Here is a 24955-nt window from a genome sequence, read left to right as displayed (position 1 = left end):
TTGGGTGTTAGACTGTTAAAACATCCAATTAATGAAATCAGAATCTCTGAGGAATGGTAAAGAAAATTTTTGAGTATTTGACATATGTTCTAACATGCTTATTGCAATTTTTTAAGGGTTACACTCTGCTTTATTGCGCCTTCTTGCAACTAACTATCCACATTTATGCATTGTGGATGATTGGATTTGTGAAGAAGAAATTACGGGGACAGACGCCCTGCTACGGAGAATGCTCTTGACCAACACTGCCAAAAACCACTCTCCTAAACAACTTCAAGAAGGTGCAGTAAAGTTTTCTTACTCATTTTATGTGAAATATGTTACATTCTGCTAATTTAATGAGATATGATATTAAAAACTTAATTTTTTTTCTTTTTAATACACAAACAGGTTTTAAACATAAACATGTTAATGTTTTGTCAGACAGTTTTAAAAGTAAGCAGCTGTAATTTCACAGTTCTCAGGACCATTTTTGTTTCAATTGAATTGCATCCTTTTTTCTTGATCATGTTGAGAGTCCCTGTGGACTGTTACTGAATGAATTAGAATGACTGCATTAGAAGAGTATGGTTTGTACCACTGATCAGGGTGCTGCAACTTTTTGAGGGAATAGCTTTCTAGTATGTGTACAGATGCTGAAAAAAGAGACTTTTAGAACAAGATCTGCAGGATAGAATTGACATCATGCAATGCAGATATTAGATGCTTAATACATATTAAATTAATGAATTATTACACCAGTTTTTTGAATGCAAGCCCCTATCAGAATGCAGGTAGTCAATTTTACTGCTTATTTACTATACAAATTGTATTGGATATAATGACAGTAGTTTTCAAATTGTTCGTTCTTGCTCATATTAAGAAATGTTTTTGAAAAAATCAGCACTAGTTAGTGTTCTTCAAGATATCCTGATAGGAATAAAACTGAAATAATATGGAAAAATCTCCAAACTACAATTTATTTTTTGACAAATATTGCATATGAGTGCCAGGTTTGGAATACAGAAATCCTGAGGTCAAAACTGGTAGAGACTTAACTACCTATACAACCCAGGGCAAATCAACTTAATCTCTATGCTCCTTAGTTTCCTCATCTTTAAAGTGGGGTGGGGATCACAATAACACCCACCTGCCAGGGTTGTTGCAATGATCAAATGAGATAATAATTACACATGCTAGTTATTGTTGTTGTTATATTGATTTAAACAAAATTATAATAATGTCTTTATTTCTGTATTCTTTTTTTTTTAACCCATATCTTAGAATTGATTCTAAAGCAAAAGAGCGATAAGAGCTAGGCAATTGGGGTTAAATGCCAGGGTCACACCCTCATTTAGAAAGTGTTTGAGGCTAGATTTGAACTCAAGTCCTCCTGACTCCTGATGCTTTATCCACTGTGCTATCTCTTTATCTCTCTAGTCTCTTCTGATTTCTTTTTGGTACATTTTTGAGTTTTGTGGTATTGGGAATGGAGAGCCAGTCAAAGTCAGAAAGAACTGAGTTCTTATCCCACCTCTGGCACCTATTGACTCTGTGACCTTAGACAAGTCATTTTACTTTTCAGTACTTTAAGCAATTTTCTTAAACAGTATAAGTTGCAGAGAAGGTAACTGCTCTACATGGTAGGAGTTTCTGAACCTGGGATGTACCCATGAAATTACAGGTCAAATCTCTATTATTGTTTTATATTTTTAATGCATATGTTGTATGATTATGCCTTTGGTCTGCATCTTTCTTTGTATATTTCTTTTTTCCAGAGTTGTCTTAATGCAAAATAATATTCCTTTATGTTGACATGCCACAATTTATTCAGTGATTCCCCTAGCATTAGACATGTCTGTTACTTAGTTTTGTGCTATTTCAAAGAAAGCCAGAGCAGCTAGATAAGAGTGCCAGGTCTGGAATTGAGAGGACCTGGATCCAAATTTGCCCTCAGATATTTCCTAGATGTGTGAGCTGTCCCAAGTCACTTAGCCCCAATTGCCTAGCTCTTGCCACTCTTTTGCCTCGGAACTGATACTAAGACAGAAGTTGAGGGTTTTAAAAAGAAACTGGTGAATACTTTTGTACAAATGGGTCTTTTTTGCCTTTTAAATACATCTTTAGGAATAGTCATTGTGGTGAGATCACTGGATCAAAGAGAATGTTCAGTTTTGAAACTCACTATATACTGGGAGATTGTTTTCAGAAAGATTTGAACCAGCTTGTTGCTTTAACATGTGTGATTATGTGTCTGTCTCCACACTGTCCCATAATACTGCATTTTGTTATTTTTAACTATCTTTGTTGTGTTATGATATAATGAAAGAAAAAAACATTTAAGTCAGTCCTTACTTTGGAGTTCTCTTAATATGAATTTCTTTGATTATTAACACTTGAATATTTTTTCAGCAACAATTTGTGTTGCTTCGAAAACTGCTCAGTTCTATCCTTAGAACATTTATTTATTGGGCGATATAGATATTCCTTAAGCTCCTAATTTATAAGCTTAACCAAAACTATAAAATGTCTCTAACAGAATGAGATGTGTTACAATTTTACTTTTTAGCCACATCTTTTTCTTAAGTTATTGGAAACATTGAACCAGGTTAATTGCATAAGGCCTAACATAAAAGCATAGCATTCCTGAAAGTGGCTTTGGAAGGCTTAGCTTGTCTGAATTCTGACTAATTTTTCTTGTAGCATTTTCAGTACTCCAAGTAAGTCACACACAAGTGATGCAGATTCTGGAACACTTGACTCTGGTCTCTGCTAGTGAACTTATACCATATGCAGAAGTTTTAACATCAAATATGAACCAGCTGTTGAATTTGGGAGTTCCTCGGAGAATTCTTCAAACAGTCAATAAACTGTGGATGGTTCTTAATACTGTGATGCCTAGAAGGTAACCTTTTTTTATTGTTTTGTTTGTATAAACCACTTAAATTGGCAGCAGGGACAATATGCTTTTTGCTAATCTTTGAAAGGTTTTCAATAATGTCATTAATGATTATTGTAAGAGGGAAAATTTAGGTATTTATAGATATATATTAAAAATATGTGGCCGCCAGGAATCAACAATTCAAGTTGATTCCGTAATTAAATCAGACCCAAGTCAGCATCAGGTTGAAGAGTTTATTTACAATCGGTAGGTAAAAGTAGGAATAAAGAGAAAAAGGAGAGGCTAGTCCAGGCCAAAGGCCTGGACGGAGAGAGAGGAAGGTTACAAAGCTTAATAAATGAAGCTGTAAGCCACAAGGCCCAACAGCCAGATAGGCAGAGTTTGGAAGCGGCCCAACTAGGCCAAGGAAGTCAGCCTAACTTACCCACGTGACAATATAGAGCGTAATCTGTCTGTGGTCTCAGGAGATGCTTCTTCCAGTTCGAGACGGCAACTGCCCCCACAGGAAGTTCACTCACTTACTTAAAGAGATAGTATCTTTCATCACTTCCTGTGGTCCACCTCTAATTCAAATGGACAAATGGCAGTTTCTACATTGATTTGGACTGCCCAAAGGGCAGTCCCTTATTCTTGATTTGTTACTTATTGTCACATGTGGGTAACTCGTCTCCCCTCCCCACTAAGGGAGGTGAGAGTGACATCATTAGCATGCCTGGGTTGAGTAGATTTTTGACTATTAATGGGATCGAGCTAATTCTATTTACACATTATGGAACGTTTATTTGTCTTATAAATGAATAGTGTATTTCGTGTTAATAGCATTAAAGAACATTAATAAACTTTAAAGATAGACAAGAAAGATGTCAGCTTTATTACAGGAGAAGCAGAAACTGTTTTTGACTTTTTTTTTTTGTAAAGTAAATAAAAAGTGAGTTTCTAGTTTCCTAAATCTAATTGCAATGATTTTAATTGTTTGATTACTGTTTGACCTATTATGATAGAATGGGTATCCCTCACTATATTGAATAGATTTTTTTTTAAACCCTTACCTTCCGTCTTAGAATCAATACTGTGTATTGGTTCTAAGGCAGAAGAGTGGTTAGGGCTAGGCAATGGGGGTTAAGTGACTTGCCCAGGGTCACACAGCGGGGAAGTGTCTGAGGTCATATTTGAACCCAGGACCTCCCCCATCTCTAGGCCTAGCTCTCAATCCACTGAGCCACCCAACTGCCTCCTATATTGAATAGATTTTAAGATATTTAAATAAACAAGTTTTGATTCTACATTGACTTCACTTTTCTACCTTTTATTTTGATTAACATTAATTTAGATTTACATATAACTATTCAAAGTATATTCACATCTGTTGTACTATTTTAACCTCTCATACCTTCTTTGACATAGATAGGAATGTTTATTTGGTATGTTGAATGGATAGATGTTTCAGATAGATTGAAATAATTTTTGAATGTTTAATTTATTTTCTCAACAGGCTATGGGTAATGACAGTTAATGCACTGCAGCCATCAGTAAAGTTAGTTAGGCAGCAGAAGTACACACAGAATGACTTGATGATTGATCCTCTCATTGTGCTAAGGTGTGATCAGAGGGTTCACAGGTAAATGGCATCCGATGTTTATGTTCTTCCATACTACTATGCTTTGGAGGCTTCTAAGAGAATACAACATATAGTTATGTTCTATATCATTAGGCTATTGGAAGAGAAGCTAACTAAGTCTGACTAGCATTTTTGAAGGTATTATTGTTCATGAACTTTGTAATCCATTGGTAAATATTTAGTATATATAATTTGCCAAACCAGTTCTAGGAAAATGTTATATTTAGTAGGTCAAATACTCTCAAGTTTTCATCTCTTAGCCATTCTTTGTAAAAAAGGGGGGAAAAGTTCTGTTAACAAGCAACAAGCATATTATTCAGTGATGTAAACAAGAACAGGAGGAAAAGAAAATAAGAACATAAAACAAAAATTAAAAAGTGATTATAAATTATTGTTCACATAACTTAAGTTTCTTTCTTTGTATAAGGACTAGGGAAAAAAGGAGCACTAGTTCTGCTGGGTTTTCTGGCAGTAAAGAGACTTTGTTAAAACTGGCATATTGTACAATTGGTCCATTTCTATTGTTGTGTGGCTCATAAGATACTTTAAATGAATTAGTAAACTTTTAAAACAATTCTTCCTAGCATTTTCACAAAGTTGGTTTCATTAGCTCCACATTTATCTATATAGTGCATGGAGAATTATTCATTTTAACTATGAAATGTATTGAATTCATTCAAATACTTCTTTATTATATTCTTTCTGTGTGCAGAGCATTTTGAGGGATATAAAGAAGCATAACAAAGTCTACCTTTGAGGTCTCACTGAGAATACAAAACAAATACATGAAAAGTTAAATAACAAAGTGAAAAACCGAAAGTAGAGACAATAAGTGCAATCAACAGACATTCAGAGGAGACAGACTCAATGTGTGCTGCTATAGTCAAAGAAGGTTTCCAGGAAGAGGAGAAGTTAGATTGGACCTTGAAGGATGGGCAGCAGTTAGAAAGGGAAACACATTTCAGGTAGGGGAAGACAGCGCACAAAGAGTAAAAAGAAATAGGAATAAAGCAGGCTTATTTAGTAGCAATATTGAATAGAACAGTAAGACTGGATTGATGGAGTGCTCACTTTGGGGAATACTGAGTTTGAAAAAAGTAATTTGGGATTGTGAAGTTCTTTTGAGTAGTAGGCTGAAGAGTTTTGGTCATGGCATAAGAATAGGAAATAGTGTACCATTAAAAGTGTTTTGTTTCTGTTTTCTTTTAAAGCAGGAATGATTTGATGGAGACATTTTAGGTAGGTTTGTATAAAAGGTGTTGAGATATCACAGGTAACAAGACTAAGTTGGGAAGGTGCTTCCTTATTTCAGGCATGTGGGGATAAGGGCCTTGTTGCTTTACAGTAGTAATAATGAAAATATAAAGGAAAATAACAGTGAAAGAAAATGTTAAAAGGAAGGCCTTGGTTATTCGATATGACTGGACAAAGGAGAAGGATAAGGCACATTATGAGCTTGACTTAAAAGTTTGATTTGTTAGGATAATGATGGTGCCATTGAAAGAATTAGGGAAATCTAGGATAGAATAGACACTTCTTAAGTATATATAATGAGTTTGATTTAAAAGTTTAAGGTGATGTGAAAATGTAGCAGGCAGTTAAAGGATTCTGGAGATTCTGGGATTGGGTATAAAGATGCTTAAGTTTTGAGCACAGAAATGCCAGGTGTCCAGGAGTTTTTTAATGGGGGGAAAAGCAGAAAATTGAATTTTGGGTCTTGGGAAATGCCTTCAGTTAAAGAATAGTAGGTAGAAAAGTAAATAAGAAAAGACAGGAGAAGCAAAGGACTAAAGAAGAAGAACTTCTCTATCATTTCTTTCTCTTCATTTTAATCATTTATGACAATTTTGGGGCTATTTTTATTTTTTTAGGAAAGAGATCAAATAATGAACTTAAGACACATTTGCAGGAGGTACCATCATCTTTAAATATCCTTAAAATGCTATTCCTCAAACTTGTTATGTATCATTTTGGCTACATTCATAGATTTTAGTCCCTATTTGTTAGCATCATTTTGAAATGCAAGGAGAATGAGAAAAATATATTACATTTTCATTTCTTTTAGAGTTAGGAAGTTTTAGTAGGGAAAGCATTGTTACTCTATTATAGTCAGCTTTCTCAAATTGTTTAATCTGGCACATACTCTAGCTGATCTGTACATATTTTCATGTTTTTCTGTTTTTTTGGTATGCTAGATGTCCCCCTCTGATGGATATTACTCTGCACATGCTGAATGGGTATCTTCTTGCTTCCAAAGCCTACCTTAGTTCACACCTGAAGGAAACAGCAGAGCAGGATATTAGACCTTCCCTGAATAATACACTAGGCTTAGTGGGACAAGCTGATGCCCCGGAGGTTACCAGAGAAGAATTAAAAAATGCATTGCTGGCTGCTCAGGTAACTGATAAAAACCCAATTATAAATTACCTCCTTGTTGAATAAAGTTGGTTCTAATATGGACCAAATTATATGCCCTATTTACAGATTGACATATAGTACACTTTTATTATTTCCTACTCCCATTATGACAAATTTTTTTTTTGGTGACTTTGAATTTTTATTTTTTAGAAAACTTTTCCATGGTTACATGATTCATGTTCTTACTCTCCTCTCCACCCCCCATCTCATCCCCCTTCCCCCCCATGAAGCCAACGTGCATTTCCACTGGTATTAACGTGTCATCCATCAAGACTTACTTCCATATTATTGCACTGGGGTGGTCATTTAGAGTTTACATCCCAAATCATGTCTGCATCAACCCATGTGTTCAAGCAGTTGTTTTTCTTCTGTGTTTCCACTTCCTCTGAATGTGGGTAGCGTTCTTTTCCATAAATCCCTCAGAATTGTCCTGGGTCATTGAGTTGCTAGTTCATTACATTTGATTTCACCAGTGTATCAGTCTCTGTGTACAATGTTCTTCTGGCTCTGCTCCTTTTATTCTGCATCAGTTCCTGGAGGTCTTTCCAGTTCACATGGAATTCCTCCAGCTTGTTATTCCTTTGAGCACGATAGTATTCCATCACCAGCACATACCACAATTTGTTCAGCCATTCCCCAATTGAAGGGCATAACTTTGTTTTACAGTTTTTTGCCACCACATAGAGCAAGGCTATAAATATTTTTGTACAAGTCTTTTTTTCCCTATGATATCTTTGGGGTACAAACCCAGCAGTGGTATGGCAGGATCAAAGGGCAGGCAGTCTTTTAGTGCTCTTTGGGCATAGTTCCAAATTGCCATCCAGAATGGTTGGATCAGTTCACAACTCCACCAGCAATGCATTAATGTCCCAATTTTGCCACATCCCTTCCAACATTCATTACTCTCCCCTGCTGTCATTTTAGCCAATCTGCTAGGTGTAAGGTGGTACCTCACAGTTGTTTTGATTTGCATTTCTCTAATTATTAGAGATTTAGAACACTTTCTCATGTGCTTATTTATAGTTTTGATTTCTTTATCTGAAAATTGCCTATTCATGTCCCTTGGCCATTTATCGATTGGGAGATGGCTTGATTTTTTTTGTACAATTGATTTAGCTCCTTGCATATTTGAGTAATTAGACCTCTGTCAGAGTTTTTTGTTATAAAGATTTTTTTCCCACTTTGTTGTTTCTCTTTTGATTTTGGTTGCATTGTTTTTGTTTGTACAAAACCTTTTTAATTTAATATAATCAAAATTATTTATTTTACATTTTGTAATTTTTTCTAACTCTTGCTTGGTTTTAAAATCTTTCCTTTCCCAGAGATCTGACAAGTATACTATTCTGTGTTCACCTAGTTTACTTATAGTTTCCTTCTTTACATTTAAGTCATTCACCCATTCTGAATTTATCTTGGTGTAGGGTGTGAGTTGTTGGATCTAAACCAGTGATTCCCAAAGTAGGCGCTACCGCCCCCTAGTGGGTGCTGCAGCGATCCAGGAAGGCGGTGATGGCCACAGGTGCATTTGGGGGTGGTGAATAACTTGTAAGGGGGCAGTGACAGTATGTGACAGGGGGTGCTAAGTAATATTTTTTTCTGGAAAGGGGACGGTACGCCAAAAAAGTTTGGGAACCACTGATCCAAACCTAATCTCTCCCATATTTTTTTCTAATTTTCCCAGCAGTTTTTGTCAAATAGTGGATTTTTGTCCCCAAAGTTGGGCTCTTTGGGTTTATCATAGACTGTCTTGCTGACATCACTTACCCCAAGTCTATTCCACTGATCCACCCTTTTGTCTTTTAGCCAGTACCATATTGTTTTGATGACCGCTGCTTTATAGTACAGTTTAATATCTGGTACTGCTAGGCCACCTTCTTTCATATTTTTTTTCATTATTTACCTTGATAGTCTTGATCTTTTGTTCTTCCAAATGAACTTTGTTATAGTTTTTTCTAATTCAGTAAAAAAAAATTTTGGTAGTTTGATAGGCTTTTAAGATATCATTTTCTCATTTTAGATCATGTTTTTCCTTTTCCCAATTGTCTTCAGCCTCTGTTGATTATTTTCTGAGTTCTTGAGTTAATTGAATTTTGAGTTCTTTAGTTAATTGAATTTTACATTCTTCCAAAGCCTGTGTTCATTTCACTGAAGTTTCTGTGTTTTTTCTTGGTGGTCCTTCTTCTGATCCATTTGCTCTTTCTTCAATTTCTGGATAGAAGCTGTCGATTGTGGTTAATTTTTCTTTTTCTGTTGTTTACTCATTTTTTCCTTCTTTTCCCCCTGTAATTGGCTGTAATCTTGGTTGTCTGATTATTTTTTTTTTTTATCTGTGAGCTTGGGCTATTCAGTCCTGGGAGGACTTCTCTGTTTTGTTGATTAATTATGTTAGTGGGACCTGAAGTCAGATTTTCCAGCAGTTGGTGGTAAAAGCTAAAGAAGTGAATTAGGCTGCTTTCATTGTAGTCTGTGGGGGAGGGGTATTGGGAGCTTCCCTGTCCTTGACTGACTTCTTATCTGCTGTATTAATAGGATTAAGCCATGTGGGGTTGATCTGCAAGCTCCAAGTGCCCTGAGGTCAAAATCTCTATTGAAGGGGTTGGGGGGTGGAGGGCAAGATGTAGTGTATGTTCACCCTCTCTGAGTTTCTCCCCCAGCAACCTACCTGTTGTCCATGATCAGAGCCTTGATTTTGGCACACCTGTGCCAGCCAAGCACTCCCTTGGACTAGTGCCCCAACCCACCCAGAGATTCCAGGATCTGCTGGAGACTCAGCACATTAGATGGAGGAGGGGATCTGGGATCTTCCTCCTTTCTTTCCCCTCCCACCAGACAGTTCCAAGAATTCAGGCTCTTTTCCCCTCCTCCCTAGTGCCTTTTAAGTTGGATTCAGCTGAAGGATTTCCCCCAGCCCTGCTCTGTTGTCAGATTTGGTTTTCTGTTCCCTTGGAGCCCTCTGTCCTTGATTGGTAGTGAAGGGCTTTAAGGAGGTCTGGAGCCTTGCTGCTTCTATGCCGCCATCTTCCCAAAATTCCCTATGATAAAAATTTAGGTGGCAGCTGGGTAGCTCAGTGGATTGAGAGCCAGGCCTAGAGATGGGAGGTCCTAGGTTCAAATCTGGCCTGAGACACTTCCCAGCTGTGTGACCCTGGGCAAGTCACTTGACCCCCATTGCCTACCCTTACCACTCTTCTGCCTTGGAATACGCAGTATTGACTCCAAGAGGGAAGGTAAGGGTTTAAAAAAAAAATTTATATTTATTCCCGACACTAGTCATATGGATGAGTTATATTGTATTGATAAAGTAATTAGGGATTTTAAGTATAAAATTTTGTCCTTCAGTTTAGATAAGGAATGTTTTAACCCCATCAGTAAAGTCTTACTTCAGTATTTTATTATGGTAAGTGATCAAAGGCTATACCAGTAGAGCCTATGCTCTGGCAGATACTACCAATTTGGTAAGGCTTTGAGTATGAATCAAGTCTCTGTGCCTACTGCCTAGCTAAATTATGAAAAGTTTTATCACTAGAAGTTTGGCCACTAGATGATGAATATTTTGGCCACATAATTCACAAAGATTGTCTACTAAGATAAAGAGAGATTGTCATATGCATTGGTAAAGCAAGTATCTACATAGATTAAATTATAGGTCCATTTGAATGTTGAAATAAATATGTTTGGACCAGACTTAAGTTTCCTTAGTTTATGGTGTTTTTTAAAAATTGGCAACATAATCATTTTATTTTTAAACCCTTACCTTCCATCTTAGAATTGACACCAAGTATTGGTTCCAAGGCATAAGAGTAGACAGCGTTAGGCAATTGGCGTTAAGGGACTTGTCCAGGTCACACAGCTAGGAATTGTCTGAGTCATATTTGAAACCAAGACCTTCCTTCTCTAGGTCTGGCACTCTATTCACTGAGTCACCTATCTGCTTTGGTAGTTCAGTTTTGTTATATAATATGAAAACCAAATTAGGGTGAAACAAATTTTTGCCTGCTCCTCCAATAGACTATGACTTTTATATCCTTGAAGGAATGCTATAAAGAGTTATGAGGTAGCAAATTGTCATGTGATTTTAGAACTTCAGAATGGAAATCCTTGCTAAAGCAAGAATTCTTAACGTGAGGGTCTGTGAATTTGAGGTTTTAACTTTTTTGTTTAATATTTTGATAATGATTTCAATATAATTGGCTTCCTTTGTAATCTTTTTTTTTTTTTTTTTAAATTTTAAACCCTTACCTTTCATATTGGAGCCAACAGAAGAGTGGTAAGGGCTAGGCAATGGGGGTTAAGTGACTTGCCCAGGGTCACACAGCTAGGAAGTATCTGAAGCCAGCTTTGAACCTGCTACCTCCTGTCTCTACATCTGGCTCTCAATCCACTGAGCCACCCAGCTGCCCCCTTCCTTTGTAATCTTATACATTATATTTTATGCATTGAAAATATTTTGTCAAGTCTCTAAGCTTTACTGGACAAAGTACACTTAGAAAACCTGAGCTATGAATGTTATTCTGAATGGAAAGAAGAAAAAATATTTAGAATAAGTCTTAAATTTTGCAAATTATATGGCAAGGCCAACCCAGATATAAAATTTTTAGTTTCTGAATAGTCAAACATGGAATAAATGCATGCTTTTAGCATAAGGGTCAACAACGAATCATGACTTAGAGGTGTTATGATAAATTTTCATTTGTGAAGACAAGCCTGTTAACTCCCAAGAAACTATTGCATCTTTACAAGCTTATTATCAGAGTGAGATGGTGGGCTATTTTTTCTACTACTCCATACTCAAGACCTAAAGTACAGACCTGCATTATGAATTAACATCTTGCTTTGCCATTAACACCTTGTGACGAATTAGTTGGAGAGCAAGAATAAAATATAATTGTCTCACTTGGTCACAGCAGAGGATAGTGTATTTAATTGTGTATCAAAAACAGGATGTCTCTTCTCTCTTCCTGAAGAGCAAGATAATCTTATTTATGAATTGTCTCGGATTGCTCGCCTTGCCTCAAAGGAAGAAAGATTTACTTCTTTCTTTTAGAAAAATCTCATTTTGGGAATTTTTCAAACTCATTTCAATTATTTCTATTCCTGTGGAAGTAATTTGCTTCATGGACACCTTTCCCCATCCCCTGGACCTCTTTTTAATGATCTGTTGTTGGATTCAAGTTGTCCCAAATAAAGTATTTCTTTTTATGGTTCAAAAAAAAATATATATATATATATATGTAATATAATTGTCTGGAGGATAGGACAAAAAGATACAAGAGAGAGGAGGGTGCTGAAAAGTGTGCCAGAAAGACTGTCTACTGATAACTACACCTAAGGTAGGGCCCAGTTGCTGCTCAGATTCACCATCTCTGACATAAAATGCCTATTCTCCTTGATTGTCTTTTTGAAATAGGCATAAATTATACCTAAAGAATTAGGTTATATAAAAAGAATCCTAGAGAATCAATTTTAATTTAAAAATGAGGTTTCTTACATTTGTTGTGTTTGGTTTCTTCATAGGACAGTGCTGCTGTCCAGATTCTCTTAGAAATTTGCCTCCCTACTGAAGAGGAGAAAACTAAGGGTATTATTCAGAGTACCGTTGGTACCAACCATAAAGTGATAGAAGAAGGAGAAGACAATTTGCTTTGTAACCTTCGAGAAGTTCAGTGCCTTATCTGTTGTTTATTACACCAAATGTACATTGCTGATCCCAACATTGCTAAACTTGTTCATTTTCAGGTTTGTTTTCAAAGAATTATGCTTTGTTTTTATTTTATTTTGGTGGGATGGCAAAGAAGAACTGAAGTGGATGACTTCACTGGGATTTAATTTTGTTCATTTATAAAACTGGAGAAAATCCAGATGTTTCAGTAATAACATTTTTCACTTAAGATATTTAATTAAAAAATGAAAAATCAGACTACATCAAGGGCAGTTGATCTTCCTGAACTATTCTGTTCTCTGTATCCCCTCAACTCCATGTAGCAATGAGATATCTTATTGGCTGATGGGTCTGCAGTTGGGTTATGTGTTGCATTTAATGGCTCAGATATTGAGATGGACAAGTCTCTGCCTTGCTAAGACTCTGAACTTTCATTCCCAGATCTATGAAATGATGATAAGAGACTATTCAAATATAATGATTTTGTAGCTAGAAAATAATATTAGTTAATATACTGCATCTAACCAGTGTTTTTTTCCTTCATGTTGGAATAGGGTTATCCATGTGAACTTTTGCCACTGACAGTGGCAGGTATTCCTTCTATGCACATCTGCCTGGATTTCATTCCTGAGTTAATAGCTCAACCAGAACTTGAAAAACAGGTAATCAAATGTATTGAGATTTTCTGTTCAGTCTTGTTGAGACTTTTTGTTCAGGCTTCACTTTTTATAACAGATTCAAAGTATTCACCTAAAAAATGTTTTTTAACAGTCCCTTTTATCTAAAGTAAGTAATAGCCTCTTACTGGTTTCTTAGTTTCCAGTCTTCTTTACTCCACACCAGGATCTAATTTTATTAAAGTATAGCACTTATTCCATCATTTCTGAGGCCTCAAACTGTCCCTATTGTTTACTTAATTCAGTTCAAATTCCTTATCCTAACAAAGACCTCTGTACCTGTCTATTATATTTCCCATTACCCTTCTCCTTGACCATCAGCTGTTATATTCAAACCTTGAGAAATGTTGGTCTCACTTATATCCATATTCCCCTAGGGAGACATCCTTTCTTTATAACACAGCCAGTAGAGGTTATTTGTCGTTCCCCAAATATGCCTTGATCTTTTCTTTCTTACTGTACTTCCTTGGGCACTCACTTACGCTCTGGCTATGCTCCACTCTATTTTTTAACTTTTTGGAAAATCAGTTATTAGGTATCATCTCTTTGCTCATGATTCCCAGGATGTATCTATCCAGCCTTAGTGTCTCTCCATAGCTCTAGTCCTCCATGAATTTCCTGTTGGACATTTAGAACTGGATGCATCATAGGCTTCCTTGCTCTGCCAAAGCTCCCATGATACAAACAAGTTTAAGCACTCCATGCTGTAGATCTAGTGTTCCTTCTCCTGAATGTCTGTAGCAGTTTGTTTATGGCTATTGCACTTGAACATAAATAAGACAAAATACATCTGCCTTAGATTTCTCTTCTTTGCTAGATTATAATAAAATCTTTAAAGACAGATATTTTCTTCTTCAAAATTTGTTTTCTTCACATTGCATATTTTTGGACTGAATCAGTCTCTGAAACTTTTTAACATTTTACTTTTGCTTTTCAGGTATTTGCTATTCAGTTGCTCTCTTACTTATGTATCCAGTATGCATTACCAAAATCACTGAGTGTAGCCCGGTTAGCTATCAATGTCATGGGAACTATGCTGACAGGTATGTTACTAGATTACCAAGGACATGATGTTATTTGTAAATTTGCAAATTATAGTGAACAGTCTTGAGTTGTAATTGTTACATGTTTAGCCATAAATTCATCATTTTTTAAAAAAAGTGTTTTTTTTTTTAAACCCTTAACTTCTGTGTATTGGCTCCTAGGTGGGAAGAGTGGTAAGGGTAGGCAATGGGGGTCAAGTGACTTGCCCAGGGTCACACAGCTGGGAAGTGTCTGAGGCCAGATTTGAACTTAGGACCTCCCGCCTCTAGGTCTCTCAATCCACTGAGCTACCCAGCTGCCCTCTAAATTCATCATTTTTTAAGTGATAGAAATATAATCGTATAATAATAAAAACATTTATATGCTTACAGAAAGTTTTGTTCACAGTAACCCTTTGTGTTAGGTAGTATGAGTAATATCCTATTTTACATATGACGAAACTGAGACTCAGAAGGGTGAAATGATTTTATGTGGGTCACACAGATAGTGTCAGAGCCAGGAATTTGTACTAGAGTCTTCTTTACTTTAGGTGCTCTTTTTACCACCTCATGTTGCTACCTCTCTGAAATTCTGTGTTATCCCAAAATAAAATTTGTGGTTAGTTTAAAGTTGCCAATCCAATAAGGCATTATAATATACCTTATAATTTGGAAATTAATTCTTATGATTGGTAATGACTACTTATATATAAAGCATGACAAGTTTTTTTAACTCATTATAAATCTTATCTTGTTTGTGATAAGTAAAAGATATTTATAGTGACTTAGAAAAAACTTATTTTGTTTGTTTGTTTGTTTTTTATTATTATTTTAAACCCTTAACTTCTGTGTATTGACTTATAGGTGGAAGAGTGGTAAGGGTAGGCAATGGGGGTCAAGTGACTTGCCCAGGGTCACACAGCTGGGAAGTGTCTGAGGCCGGTTTTGAACCTAGGACCTCCCGTCTCTAGGCCTGGCTCTCAATCCACTGAGCTACCCAGCTGCCCCTGTTAAATTTTTAGTGGGGATAATTGCTAAATTACCTTCTACATGCAATTACCTGTAGCTCTTAGAATACACAAATATCAGCAGAAACCAAGAACTTAAAAATAATAATATACATCTTATATCTAATTTTGTAGAGAAATTCTAATAAAATATATGCAAAATTAAAAGTTAAAAGCATGCATTAATGCATCCATAGATTTCATGAGATATTGTAATATACTACTACTAATTTTTAATATGCAAATTAAAATGAAAAACATTTTTTTTTCAACCATGGTTTGGATAATAGTATTCATTTTGCATCTCTTCAAATCTGCTTTATTTTTCTTCAACAGTTTTAACTCAGACTAAGAGGTATGCTTTTTTCATGCCAACCCTGCCAAGTTTGGTGTCTTTTTGTCAAGCATTTCCTCCACTCTATGAGGACATCATGTCTTTGTTGATCCAGATAGGACAAGTTTGTGCCTCTGATGTTGCTACACAGACAAGAGATATTGATCCAATTATTACACGTAAGTAGTTACATAGGTCTCTTAAAATTTCCACACACATACATGTGCACACATACTCTCGAGGTCTTTAGACAATGACCAGTTATGGGGTAGAGAAGATTATTTTATTGCATAGCTTAGAATAGCCACTGAGGTTTTTTTCAACACTTGAGGTTCTGTGATTCTTTGAACACAAGATCAGATTCTTTGTCTTGATTTTGGTTTCTTCTATTTTACTTTTAGGCCTTCAGCAACTGAAGGAGAAACGAAGTGGATGGTCTGGAATATGCAAAGATCTTGCTTATAAAAATGGAGCCAGGGATATAGGAAGCATGGACCCTGATGTGCAATTATGCCAATGTATTGAAAGCACAATAATTGAAATAATAAACATGAGTGTTAGTGGAGTTTAAAAAGAAATGAATGAAATTGAAGCTGTATGCAGCATAAACCTAACATAATTCTGCATTTGAGAACAACTATTATATTGAATGAGAACAAAAGTGTCTTGGAATCACACAAAAAAAGACAACATACAACTGAACTCAAACTTGACCTTGCTGAGAATTATGCTTTATATCTTGCCTGTTTTTGGATGAAAGTATATGGTTCTAGTTTGTTGGTATGTTTGTCTAGTAGCTGTTATTAATTGAGTTTCTTTCCAGTGATTTCAGCATCATGTTTAGCTTCTGAAGTAAGAAAAGCATACACCATGCTTTGAATTTCCTTTGAAGTCTATAAAGTAGCCTTAGTGTTTTTTGGTTTTCAGCTGGGTACTGAGTGTTACAATGATGGCAAAGAAAAAGAAGAATCAAAGGAAGGGAGAATTCAGGGAAAGTCAGGGGTTAGATACTCAAATATAAATCTCAAGGACTTGCAAACAAATTAATACAAGATGAAATCTCATTCTCAAGGATTGATGTTAAGAAGACTATGGAAAGCAAATTGCTTTTCTAAATTATTTCCATGGGAATTGCAGATGACTTTAAAAATTCTACATATATGCTTCAATTATTGCTATTGTGTGAAGCCATATGTCAGAAGTACTTGAATAATTTGGAACTTTGTGATACTGGTTTAAAAAGTGTTTATGGAAACACTTTTTTGCAAAGCAGATCCTGAAAGGTCTAAGTTAGTTTTTAAAAAATGTTTATTTTTATAATGTTTATTAACTTATCTAATGTTTAGAGGGGAAAATTTAAAGATATCTAATTAAACAAAAATTAGAGCAATAAAACCCATTGAGTTATTGAGAAATCTGCATTTCAGGAGGTCTCTGACAAAAAAATAATTCCTCTGTGTGTTTGTGAGTGCACTTGTGTGCACACATGTGTGTGTGTGTGTGTGTGTGTGTGTATGTGTATGTGTTCATAATAATTGTGATCCTCAGGAAAATTGGCTGGTGGGGAATATCACTGAAGGTACATCATATTGTAGTCCTATACGGGTAACTTTCAAGTTAGATATTTGTGAAGTCAGGGCCCATCATCTTTATTTTATATGCTGAAGTCAGTGTCCAAGCTAGGTATACTTTTCTTTGATTGCTTTGGTGCACATAGATGATAAATTCTTGTCCCTCTGTGCTTGTGCATGAAAGCAAATAGAGTGATAAGAGAATATCACTTTGTAGTAAGAGATTTCACTTTCCCACTGGTATATAGTTATATCTCATATCCTTCCTTTGTAAAATGAGATTATATTGACTATACCTCTTTAGAAGAGTCACATAACAATTTTTTAGAGCTACATGAAGTGTACAATATCACTTCATAATATATTCATAATTTTTCTTTTTAATTTTTGGTTAATACTCCTTTGGCAAAATGAGCATTTAAACTCAAAATAGTATTGCAAGAATTTTCATATTTTTAAATTAAACCAGTTTTATATTTCCATAAAAGAAACAACTGTTGCTGCCTTCGTTGAGGAACTTCAACCTTGGAATAGTTTGGATGATTGCTCTCTTTTTCTTGAAGTTCAAGAAAGGCTGAAGTATATTTTCTAACTAAATAAACAATACACATTCCAGTCTATTTTTTTTCAAAGACTACTACTAGTCAGAACCTGCTGTTAATACTAACAGCATATGCTGTTTTTCATATTTGTTGATTTGTAAATAAAAGATGTAAATACATTATTAGCAAATTTTATTCATGTATTTTATGTTAAAGTAAAATCTGTCACAATGCAATATATTTTTGATTTAATAGAAAATGTGTGCAACTTTTGAATATTTGTTTATAAACATTCATACTCTTGTTACCAAATCGACTTGAATTTTTTTTCCTTAGGAATTACTTCAAATTTCTTTTGGACCCAGAACAGCACTTCCTAGTATATCTACTAACTTTAATTTATGTCATCCAGTCAATCAGAAGGCATTTATCAAATGCCTTCTATGTGCTAGGTACTGTGCTAAGCGCTGGGAATATAAAGAGGCAAAAGACAGACCCTACCCACAAGGATCCTAAAAGCTGATGGGGGAGGCAATTAGGAAACAAATATAGACATACAGATTACTGTTGAGGATTAATAGGAAATAATTAAAAGAGGGAAGGCACTAGAATTATCAGCAAATTTTTATTTTGAGTACTTCAGGGGCATGTAGTATATAACTCAAACCCCAAATATAACACTATCTACACGCCTTAAGTTTTCAAGATGTGCAGGAGAAAGGGAAGGGCAATTGGAGGGAGTAAAGATTGGAGGGAGTGTTAGAAACATGTTAAGCATGACCAATTTATTTACAGGTCAGTAAATTGAGGCATAAAGGAAAAGCAGCTTGGCGGGTTTGGATACCTGGAGTTGCCTTTTTTTTTTTAATCTGCACATATAATGTGGAGCAAGAAGCTTGTTTTCTGAAGAATGGGGCAGGGAAGCCTTTGGAGTCCAATGGCCTTGTCTTCCACTTTTGAGTCTTTTTCTCAGACGAATCTTAACTATGCTCAAATGACGAATCGCCGCAAATAGGCTCGAGCTCTAGACTTGGTTACCGTCGGCCACCGTAGCGCAGTCAAAGTGCCCCAGGCTGACCTGGCCAAAGTAGCTTTGCTTTAGGGGCCTAGGAGGGAGTCAGAGGGTTTATAAAGACGGAAGCCACTGGCAATCTGACTTTCTGGATCAAAAAGGAAGACTTCCCCTTTGCCCTACAGAATTGGCTGTCGAAGGTCAGCCTTCTCTTCGTCCATTCGTCGTGTTTGGTTTGCGGGTAGCGCTGTCTTGACCGCGATTGGCTGCTGAAAGCCTACCTAAAATCTATGCACTGCCATTGGTTGAGCATTTTAGAGTTTCCGGCCGATGATTGGCTGCTGATAATTTCCTGTGGATTGGTGGCGAGAAGCGCTTGGGGGCGGATGGCGGGAAGCGTCTGGGAAGATTCGCTTTCTAAGGTTCAGCTCCTGGGCCGTAGAGGTGGACTGCGGTCGGAGCGGAGGTAACAGGGCAGGCCTAAGGCAGCCCGGGGCCCAGGGTCCTTCTTTCCGCAGGACGCAAAGGGGCCCCTCTTTCAGAGGCTGCTTTCTCTTCCTCTAGTCATTTACTCCCGGGACGTGTGCGGATCGGACGCTACGAGCCCTTACGCGTTGTCCCCAGCCGGTTCTCATCTGCCTCGAACCACGTCTGAGACACTAGCGGTTGGGACCCCAGTACACCCACTGGCGCCTTTAGCTCCACATATAACGTGGAGAGGATGTGAACCCTGGTGGAGTGAAGGTTGCGCAGGAGCACTCTCGAGCCCTCGTTCTGGGGAGGGAGAGAGGCCAAGCCGGGGAGGGGGAAAATAGGAGAGCGAGAGAAAAGAGGGAGTTGGGAGCTGGGGAGGGAAGAGAAAGTTAAAAGAGAGAGGGTGGGAAATGAAAGGGAGGAAGGAGAGGTTCTGAGTGGGGGGGAGGGTTGATAATAGTGTGTCATTGGGACTTGATGCTTACTCTGTTTTATTCAATTAAACCAACCTTTTATGAAGCCTGGATTTGTGGGCCTAGGGTGAGGTCACCGAGGAAGCAGGAAAACGGGGATGCTGACGCTAGTGTGGACAAGGCTTCTGACACCTTGACCATGAGTTAACACCAGTTAGCTGCTGATCCAAATCGGTGGAGGATATTCTCATTCTTGTTGATTAAATCACAAATGGGGATCTTTTAAAAAAATCACCAATCAACAAGCATTTCATTAAAACATCTTCTAATTGTTAGGAAGGTCGAGTAGTATGCTAGGGCTTGGAGCTACAGAGAAGGAAGTGAGACATTCCTTATTCTTAAAGAGCTTACAGTCTACTGGGAGGATACTACGTGCTTACAGATAAGTAAATACAAAACAAATACTTGGGGGTTAAGGGTGTCATAATTTTTGTGGAGATCAGGAAAAGTACCACTTGAGCCAAGTCTTAAAGGGTGCTAAAGGTTCCAAGAGCTGGGTGGAATTGAAGAAGGAAAGCATGCCAGGCATAGGGTAAAAGGTAGTTGTCAGATGGATTGGCTTGTATGTGGGAACAGCAAGTAGATAAGTTTAGGTGATGTCTACAATGATTGGGGGGAATAATTTGAAATAAGTCTGGAAAAACAGGCCAGATTGTGAATGCCAGTATTTTATGCTGGATACATTGAGAAGCCACTAAAATTTTCAAAGAGGGATGGTCATTCCTGCACTTTAGGGATATTGATTTGGCATCAGTGTGGAGAATGGATTAGAGAGAGGAGAGAATGGAGGTAGGGATACCCATCAGCATGGGTAGTTGGAGTTGAGGGCCTGGATTAGGATTGTGGTTTGACGAGAGATGAGTAGGCTAAACTTCCCGGTTACAACTAAGGCAAAAGGCAGTTCCTGGCCCTCAAGGTGCTCACATTCCAATGGGGGAGATAGCAAGTAAACATAGGTACCAACAAAATATATACAAGATAAGTAGGAAATAATCAACCGAAAGAAGGCACTAGAATAAAGAGGGATCAGAAAAGACTCCTGTAGAATGTGGTATTTTAGCTGAAACTTCCAGGAAGCTAGAAGAACTGAAATGATGGAAGGCATACCAGGGATGGGGGAAATGCCTGTAGCAGGGAGATGAAGTTTCTTTTGAAAGACAACAAGGAGGTCAGTGTCACTGTATTTAAGAATCCCTGATGGAAAGATAGAAGACTAAAGGTTTGTGAAGAGGCAGGTTATAAATGGCCTTAAACACCAAAAAGAGGATTTTGTCTTTGATTCTGGAGGTAGTAGGGATCAACTAGAATTTATTATAGTGTAAGGGCTTACCTGTTCTGGGCTTTAGCAGTCACTTTGATAGCTAAGTGGAGGATAGACTGAAATGGGGAGACTTGTGGCAGGTAGAACAACCAGAAGGTTATTGCAATAGCCCAGGTATGAGGTGATGAGGAGGACCATGGGTGGTATCAGAGAAAAGAAGGAGGCATAAATTAAAAAGGTAAAATTTATTGGTGTTGGCAGCAGAGTGGGTATGGGGGTTGAGAGATTGAGGAGTGGAGATTCAACTTGTATTTAGTAATTGGTAAGCATTTGTTAAGTGCCTACTATATGCCAGGCCTACTAGCTTGAGGATACCAATCTAAATGAAACAGTTCCTCAAAGAACTTACATTCTATTTGAGGAGACAGCATTTACTGTATAAATATGGAAAAATGAATTCAATATGTTGATTAAAAAGAACAGTATTTGAACATTCTAAAGCCAATTATTTTATGTTTCACCATTGTCTAAAATCAAACGCCACTGAAATAATATAAGAATTTATACATAGTATAATATATAATATAGGAATAGTGCTTTAAGAAATATTTTCTAGGATTCAATCTTTCAGTGGCGCCCTGGGGAATCCACTTAACTTGTATATTGGTCCTTTGTAGATTGACAACCTTAGCCTCAAGGTACTCAATCCATCCTTGCCCCCTAAACTATAGGTCATGAATATTTACTATTCTATTTACCTGCTAGTATTTAACCAGATGATTCAATTAATTCAAAATAAATGTACTTGTAGATGGGACTGAGTACAACAAAAGATCTGTTATTGGTACCCATTTCCCTACAAATATACCTAGCATCAGCAGGGAGAGCAGACACAAAAATTTCCATGAGGAGAGATACACACGGGGAAAATGTAGAGCCAAATTGCAGGAGGAGTGGGGCATACATAGGGAACTGGGTAGCCAAAGTCTTATGAGAAGGGTCAACTTGTAGCTCTGATACTGATGGGTGGTAGGACCACTAATACCTCTACTATTCTGGCCGATTTTGGGCTCTACTGCTGTTCTGGATGCTAAAGCTGTAATCTGCCCTGCTTTTGCCTTTTTTTTTTTTTTAACCCTTGTACTTTGGTGTATTGTCTCATAGGTGGAAGATTGGTAAGGGTGGGCAATGGGGGTCAAGTGACTTGCCCAGGGTCACATAGCTGGGAAGTGGCTGAGGCCGGGTTTGAACCTAGGACCTCCCGTCTCTAGGCCTGACTCTCACTCCACTGAGCTACCCAGCTGCCCCTTGGCTCAGTTATGTGAGGTATCTTCTCCAAGGAGTAAGATGCTTTAGAACATTTCTTGAGAATAGGGATTCTTTACCTTTTTTTTGGTCATAGACTGGTAGTCTTGTAATGCCTATGGATCTTTTAGGTGCGTAAAAGAAAATATATTGGCATATAAAGGAAACTAATTATGTTGAAATGTAGTTACTAAAATATTTAATAAAAAAGAACCCCTGCTCTAGAGAATATCCAGTGTTTGGAACTCATGAACTCAGGAACTGTAGAACTTGGGCTTTTCATGGAGCAGCTCTCCTGATTGGTGGTGTTAATCCTGGAAATCTCCTTTCCCTGATAGAAGACTAGCGTCCAAGATCATGGTGTCTAGGGAATTCAGAATCCCTTTTCCTTTCCATAGAAGGTTAGAGTTCAAGAAGTAGTCCTTAAATTCTCTCAGACTTCATGCAGAGTCTTTGGCCATAGGCTTCTGCTGCCCATTGTCATTATTGTTTCTGGAAGAGAGGTGCTAGGGAATAGGTGAAGAATAAGTTCTCAATAACTGGGGAGAATATCGACAGGAGGTGAGTTTCATAGATTTAGAGTTAGAAAGAACCTTTTGTGATTTGGTGGAGAACTTTGAAAGTTAATATAATTTAATATTTAATTTTAATTAATTAAATTATTATTTATATATTATATTTAATTAAAAATAGTTAATATTAATATATTTTAAAATGCATCGTTGATCTGGCAATTAAACTGAATTTAGCCATACAGTTCCCTTTTCCACTCCACCAAATACTTTACCAGTCATTCCAAATCTTGTGTGATGTAGCTTCTAAGAACCCAGGGTTACTGAATCAGTTGAAGTGGAGGACTTCAGTGGAGGCAGACCACCAAATTGGAGAGGCAGCATTATAGGGGGTAAAGAGAGCTTGGTTTGATGTCAGAGTACATTCAAATATTAGTCTTATCACTTACTATCTCTGTGACCATGGGCAAATCACTTAGCTTCCTTGGGCCTCAGTTTCCTCATCTGTAAAATGAGTATTCTGAGATTCCTTTTATGGTCCTGTGTAATTCTTATCCTTTCGTTTAGGTCAGTCACTTTTAAAGTCTTGGGTATTTTGTTTCATTGTTTTAATATTCATTTAAATTTTGTGTTTCAGGAAATAATCTGAAATAAGCAAAAAATTACAATGTCTTCAATGCTATCTGAATACATTATTGGTGGGGTGAAGATTCACTTCCCTTGTAAAGCTTACCCATCACAGCTTGCTATGATGAATTCTGTAAGTAGAATTTCCAGAAGACCATTTGCATTGTTGTTAAAGTGAAGACACTCAGAATATACTCTGCATATAAAGATTTTATTAAAATATTCCTCTTAATTTTTACATAGAAAATAATCAGATCAAGATCAGATCAAGAATATTCCCTGGGGCAGATTGGTGGCTCAGTAGATAGAGAGCTAGGCCTGGAGATGGGAGGTTCTGGGTTCAACTTTGGCCTAAGATACATCCTAGTTGTGTGAGCTGGGGCAAGTCACTTAACCCTAATTGCCTAGCCCTGTGTTGACAAATCTATGGCACATGTGCTGGAGCTTGCAGGAGGGGGCTACTCCCTTCCCACTCTCCATGTGAGCCTGAGGACATTTCTCATGTGACCTGCTCCTCTGCCCAGTGACCCAATGGAAGTGCTTCCTTCTCTGTCTGGGGTAAGGTGGGGAGGGGGAAGTAGGGTGAATCATACATGGTGTGAAAGTTGCAGTTTGGGCACTTGGTCTCTAAAAGGTTCACCATCACTGGTCTAGCTCCTACTACTCTTCTGCCTTGGAATTGATTCTTAGTGTATAGATTCTAAGACAGACAGTAAGAGTTTAAAAAAAAAAGTTCCCTGAATTATTAGAAAGAATGTAAGAATGTGGGGGGGGGAAAGTCAATTAATCAATATTAAAAGCCTACCTTGTGCTAGGTAGGTCCTGTGATAAGTACTAATTACACTTTAAGAAAAAACGGGACATTTTTGATTACTGTGAAGCTATAACTGGTGGTACCAGGTTTAGGACCATGAAAAATGCTTTATAAAAAGTGGTTTTTTAAAAAGTTAGAGCTTCTTTTTGTTTTTATGGAATTTATTGCTTTCAACAATGTACTCTGCCATTTATTTTATAATAATTTTATTATAAAGTTATATTTATTATAAATTTATTATCTCTTCTTTATGGGATGTTACTTTCTATTATTAGTTTTTATTGGAATCACATCCATATGTGTATTATAAGGCTACATGGTTTTGTGAAAATGCAGGTCCTTGCAAAACAAGTAGTGCTTTTTTCCCTTCCTTTTCCAATACATTGTGTAAGCATAGATCCTTCAGAATCTTTGGCTGAGGTGATCAAACCTAGGTGTAACTAGCCTCCTCTGCTGCATGCATGACTTTCCCACCTGGCCCTTCACTTCTTACTTGCTGTTCAGTTCCCATTTTTAATTAAGGTAAGTTCTGGTGAACCTAATCAATGTAAGTTGATTATGTAATTTTTTTATATGCGTAGATTGTAAGAGGATTAAACAGTAAGCAGCACTGTTTGTTGGAGAGCCCCACAGGAAGTGGGAAAAGCTTAGCCTTACTTTGTTCTGCTCTGGCATGGCAGCAGTCTCTAAGTGGTGAGTAGCTTATCAATGTCTTTCACTCTTCTTATCAGCTTCTGAGAATGCTGGA

At 37.1% G+C, this 24955-nt stretch overlaps 2 protein-coding genes across 2 annotated transcripts in view; both read left to right on the top strand.

The window, feature by feature from the left end:
• INTS2 (integrator complex subunit 2) overlaps positions 1–16329 on the top strand; it is a 43790-nt gene extending 27461 nt beyond the window's left edge. Inside the window, exons 16-24 of the mRNA XM_044671719.1 lie at positions 117–281; positions 2683–2884; positions 4374–4499; positions 6695–6896; positions 12432–12653; positions 13131–13238; positions 14191–14296; positions 15619–15795; positions 16018–16329. Coding sequence (XP_044527654.1) covers positions 117–281; positions 2683–2884; positions 4374–4499; positions 6695–6896; positions 12432–12653; positions 13131–13238; positions 14191–14296; positions 15619–15795; positions 16018–16187 — 1478 coding nt within the window. The 3' untranslated portion in view covers positions 16188–16329. The remainder of the gene's footprint in view (positions 1–116; positions 282–2682; positions 2885–4373; positions 4500–6694; positions 6897–12431; positions 12654–13130; positions 13239–14190; positions 14297–15618; positions 15796–16017) is intronic.
• Positions 16330–23433: 7104 nt separating this feature from the next.
• The window catches only part of BRIP1 (BRCA1 interacting helicase 1), a 223362-nt gene continuing 221840 nt past the window's right edge, over positions 23434–24955 (top strand). Inside the window, exons 1-2 of the mRNA XM_044671629.1 lie at positions 23434–23526; positions 24789–24900. Of these exons, the coding sequence (XP_044527564.1) occupies positions 23434–23526; positions 24789–24900 (205 nt within the window). The remainder of the gene's footprint in view (positions 23527–24788; positions 24901–24955) is intronic.

The sequence above is a fragment of the Gracilinanus agilis genome, chromosome 4 (genome assembly GCF_016433145.1).
Source record: "Gracilinanus agilis isolate LMUSP501 chromosome 4, AgileGrace, whole genome shotgun sequence".
Lineage (NCBI taxonomy): Eukaryota > Metazoa > Chordata > Mammalia > Didelphimorphia > Didelphidae > Gracilinanus > Gracilinanus agilis.
The sequence above is the reverse complement of the archived record's forward strand: the minus strand, read 5'-3'. Positions and strand labels throughout refer to the sequence as shown.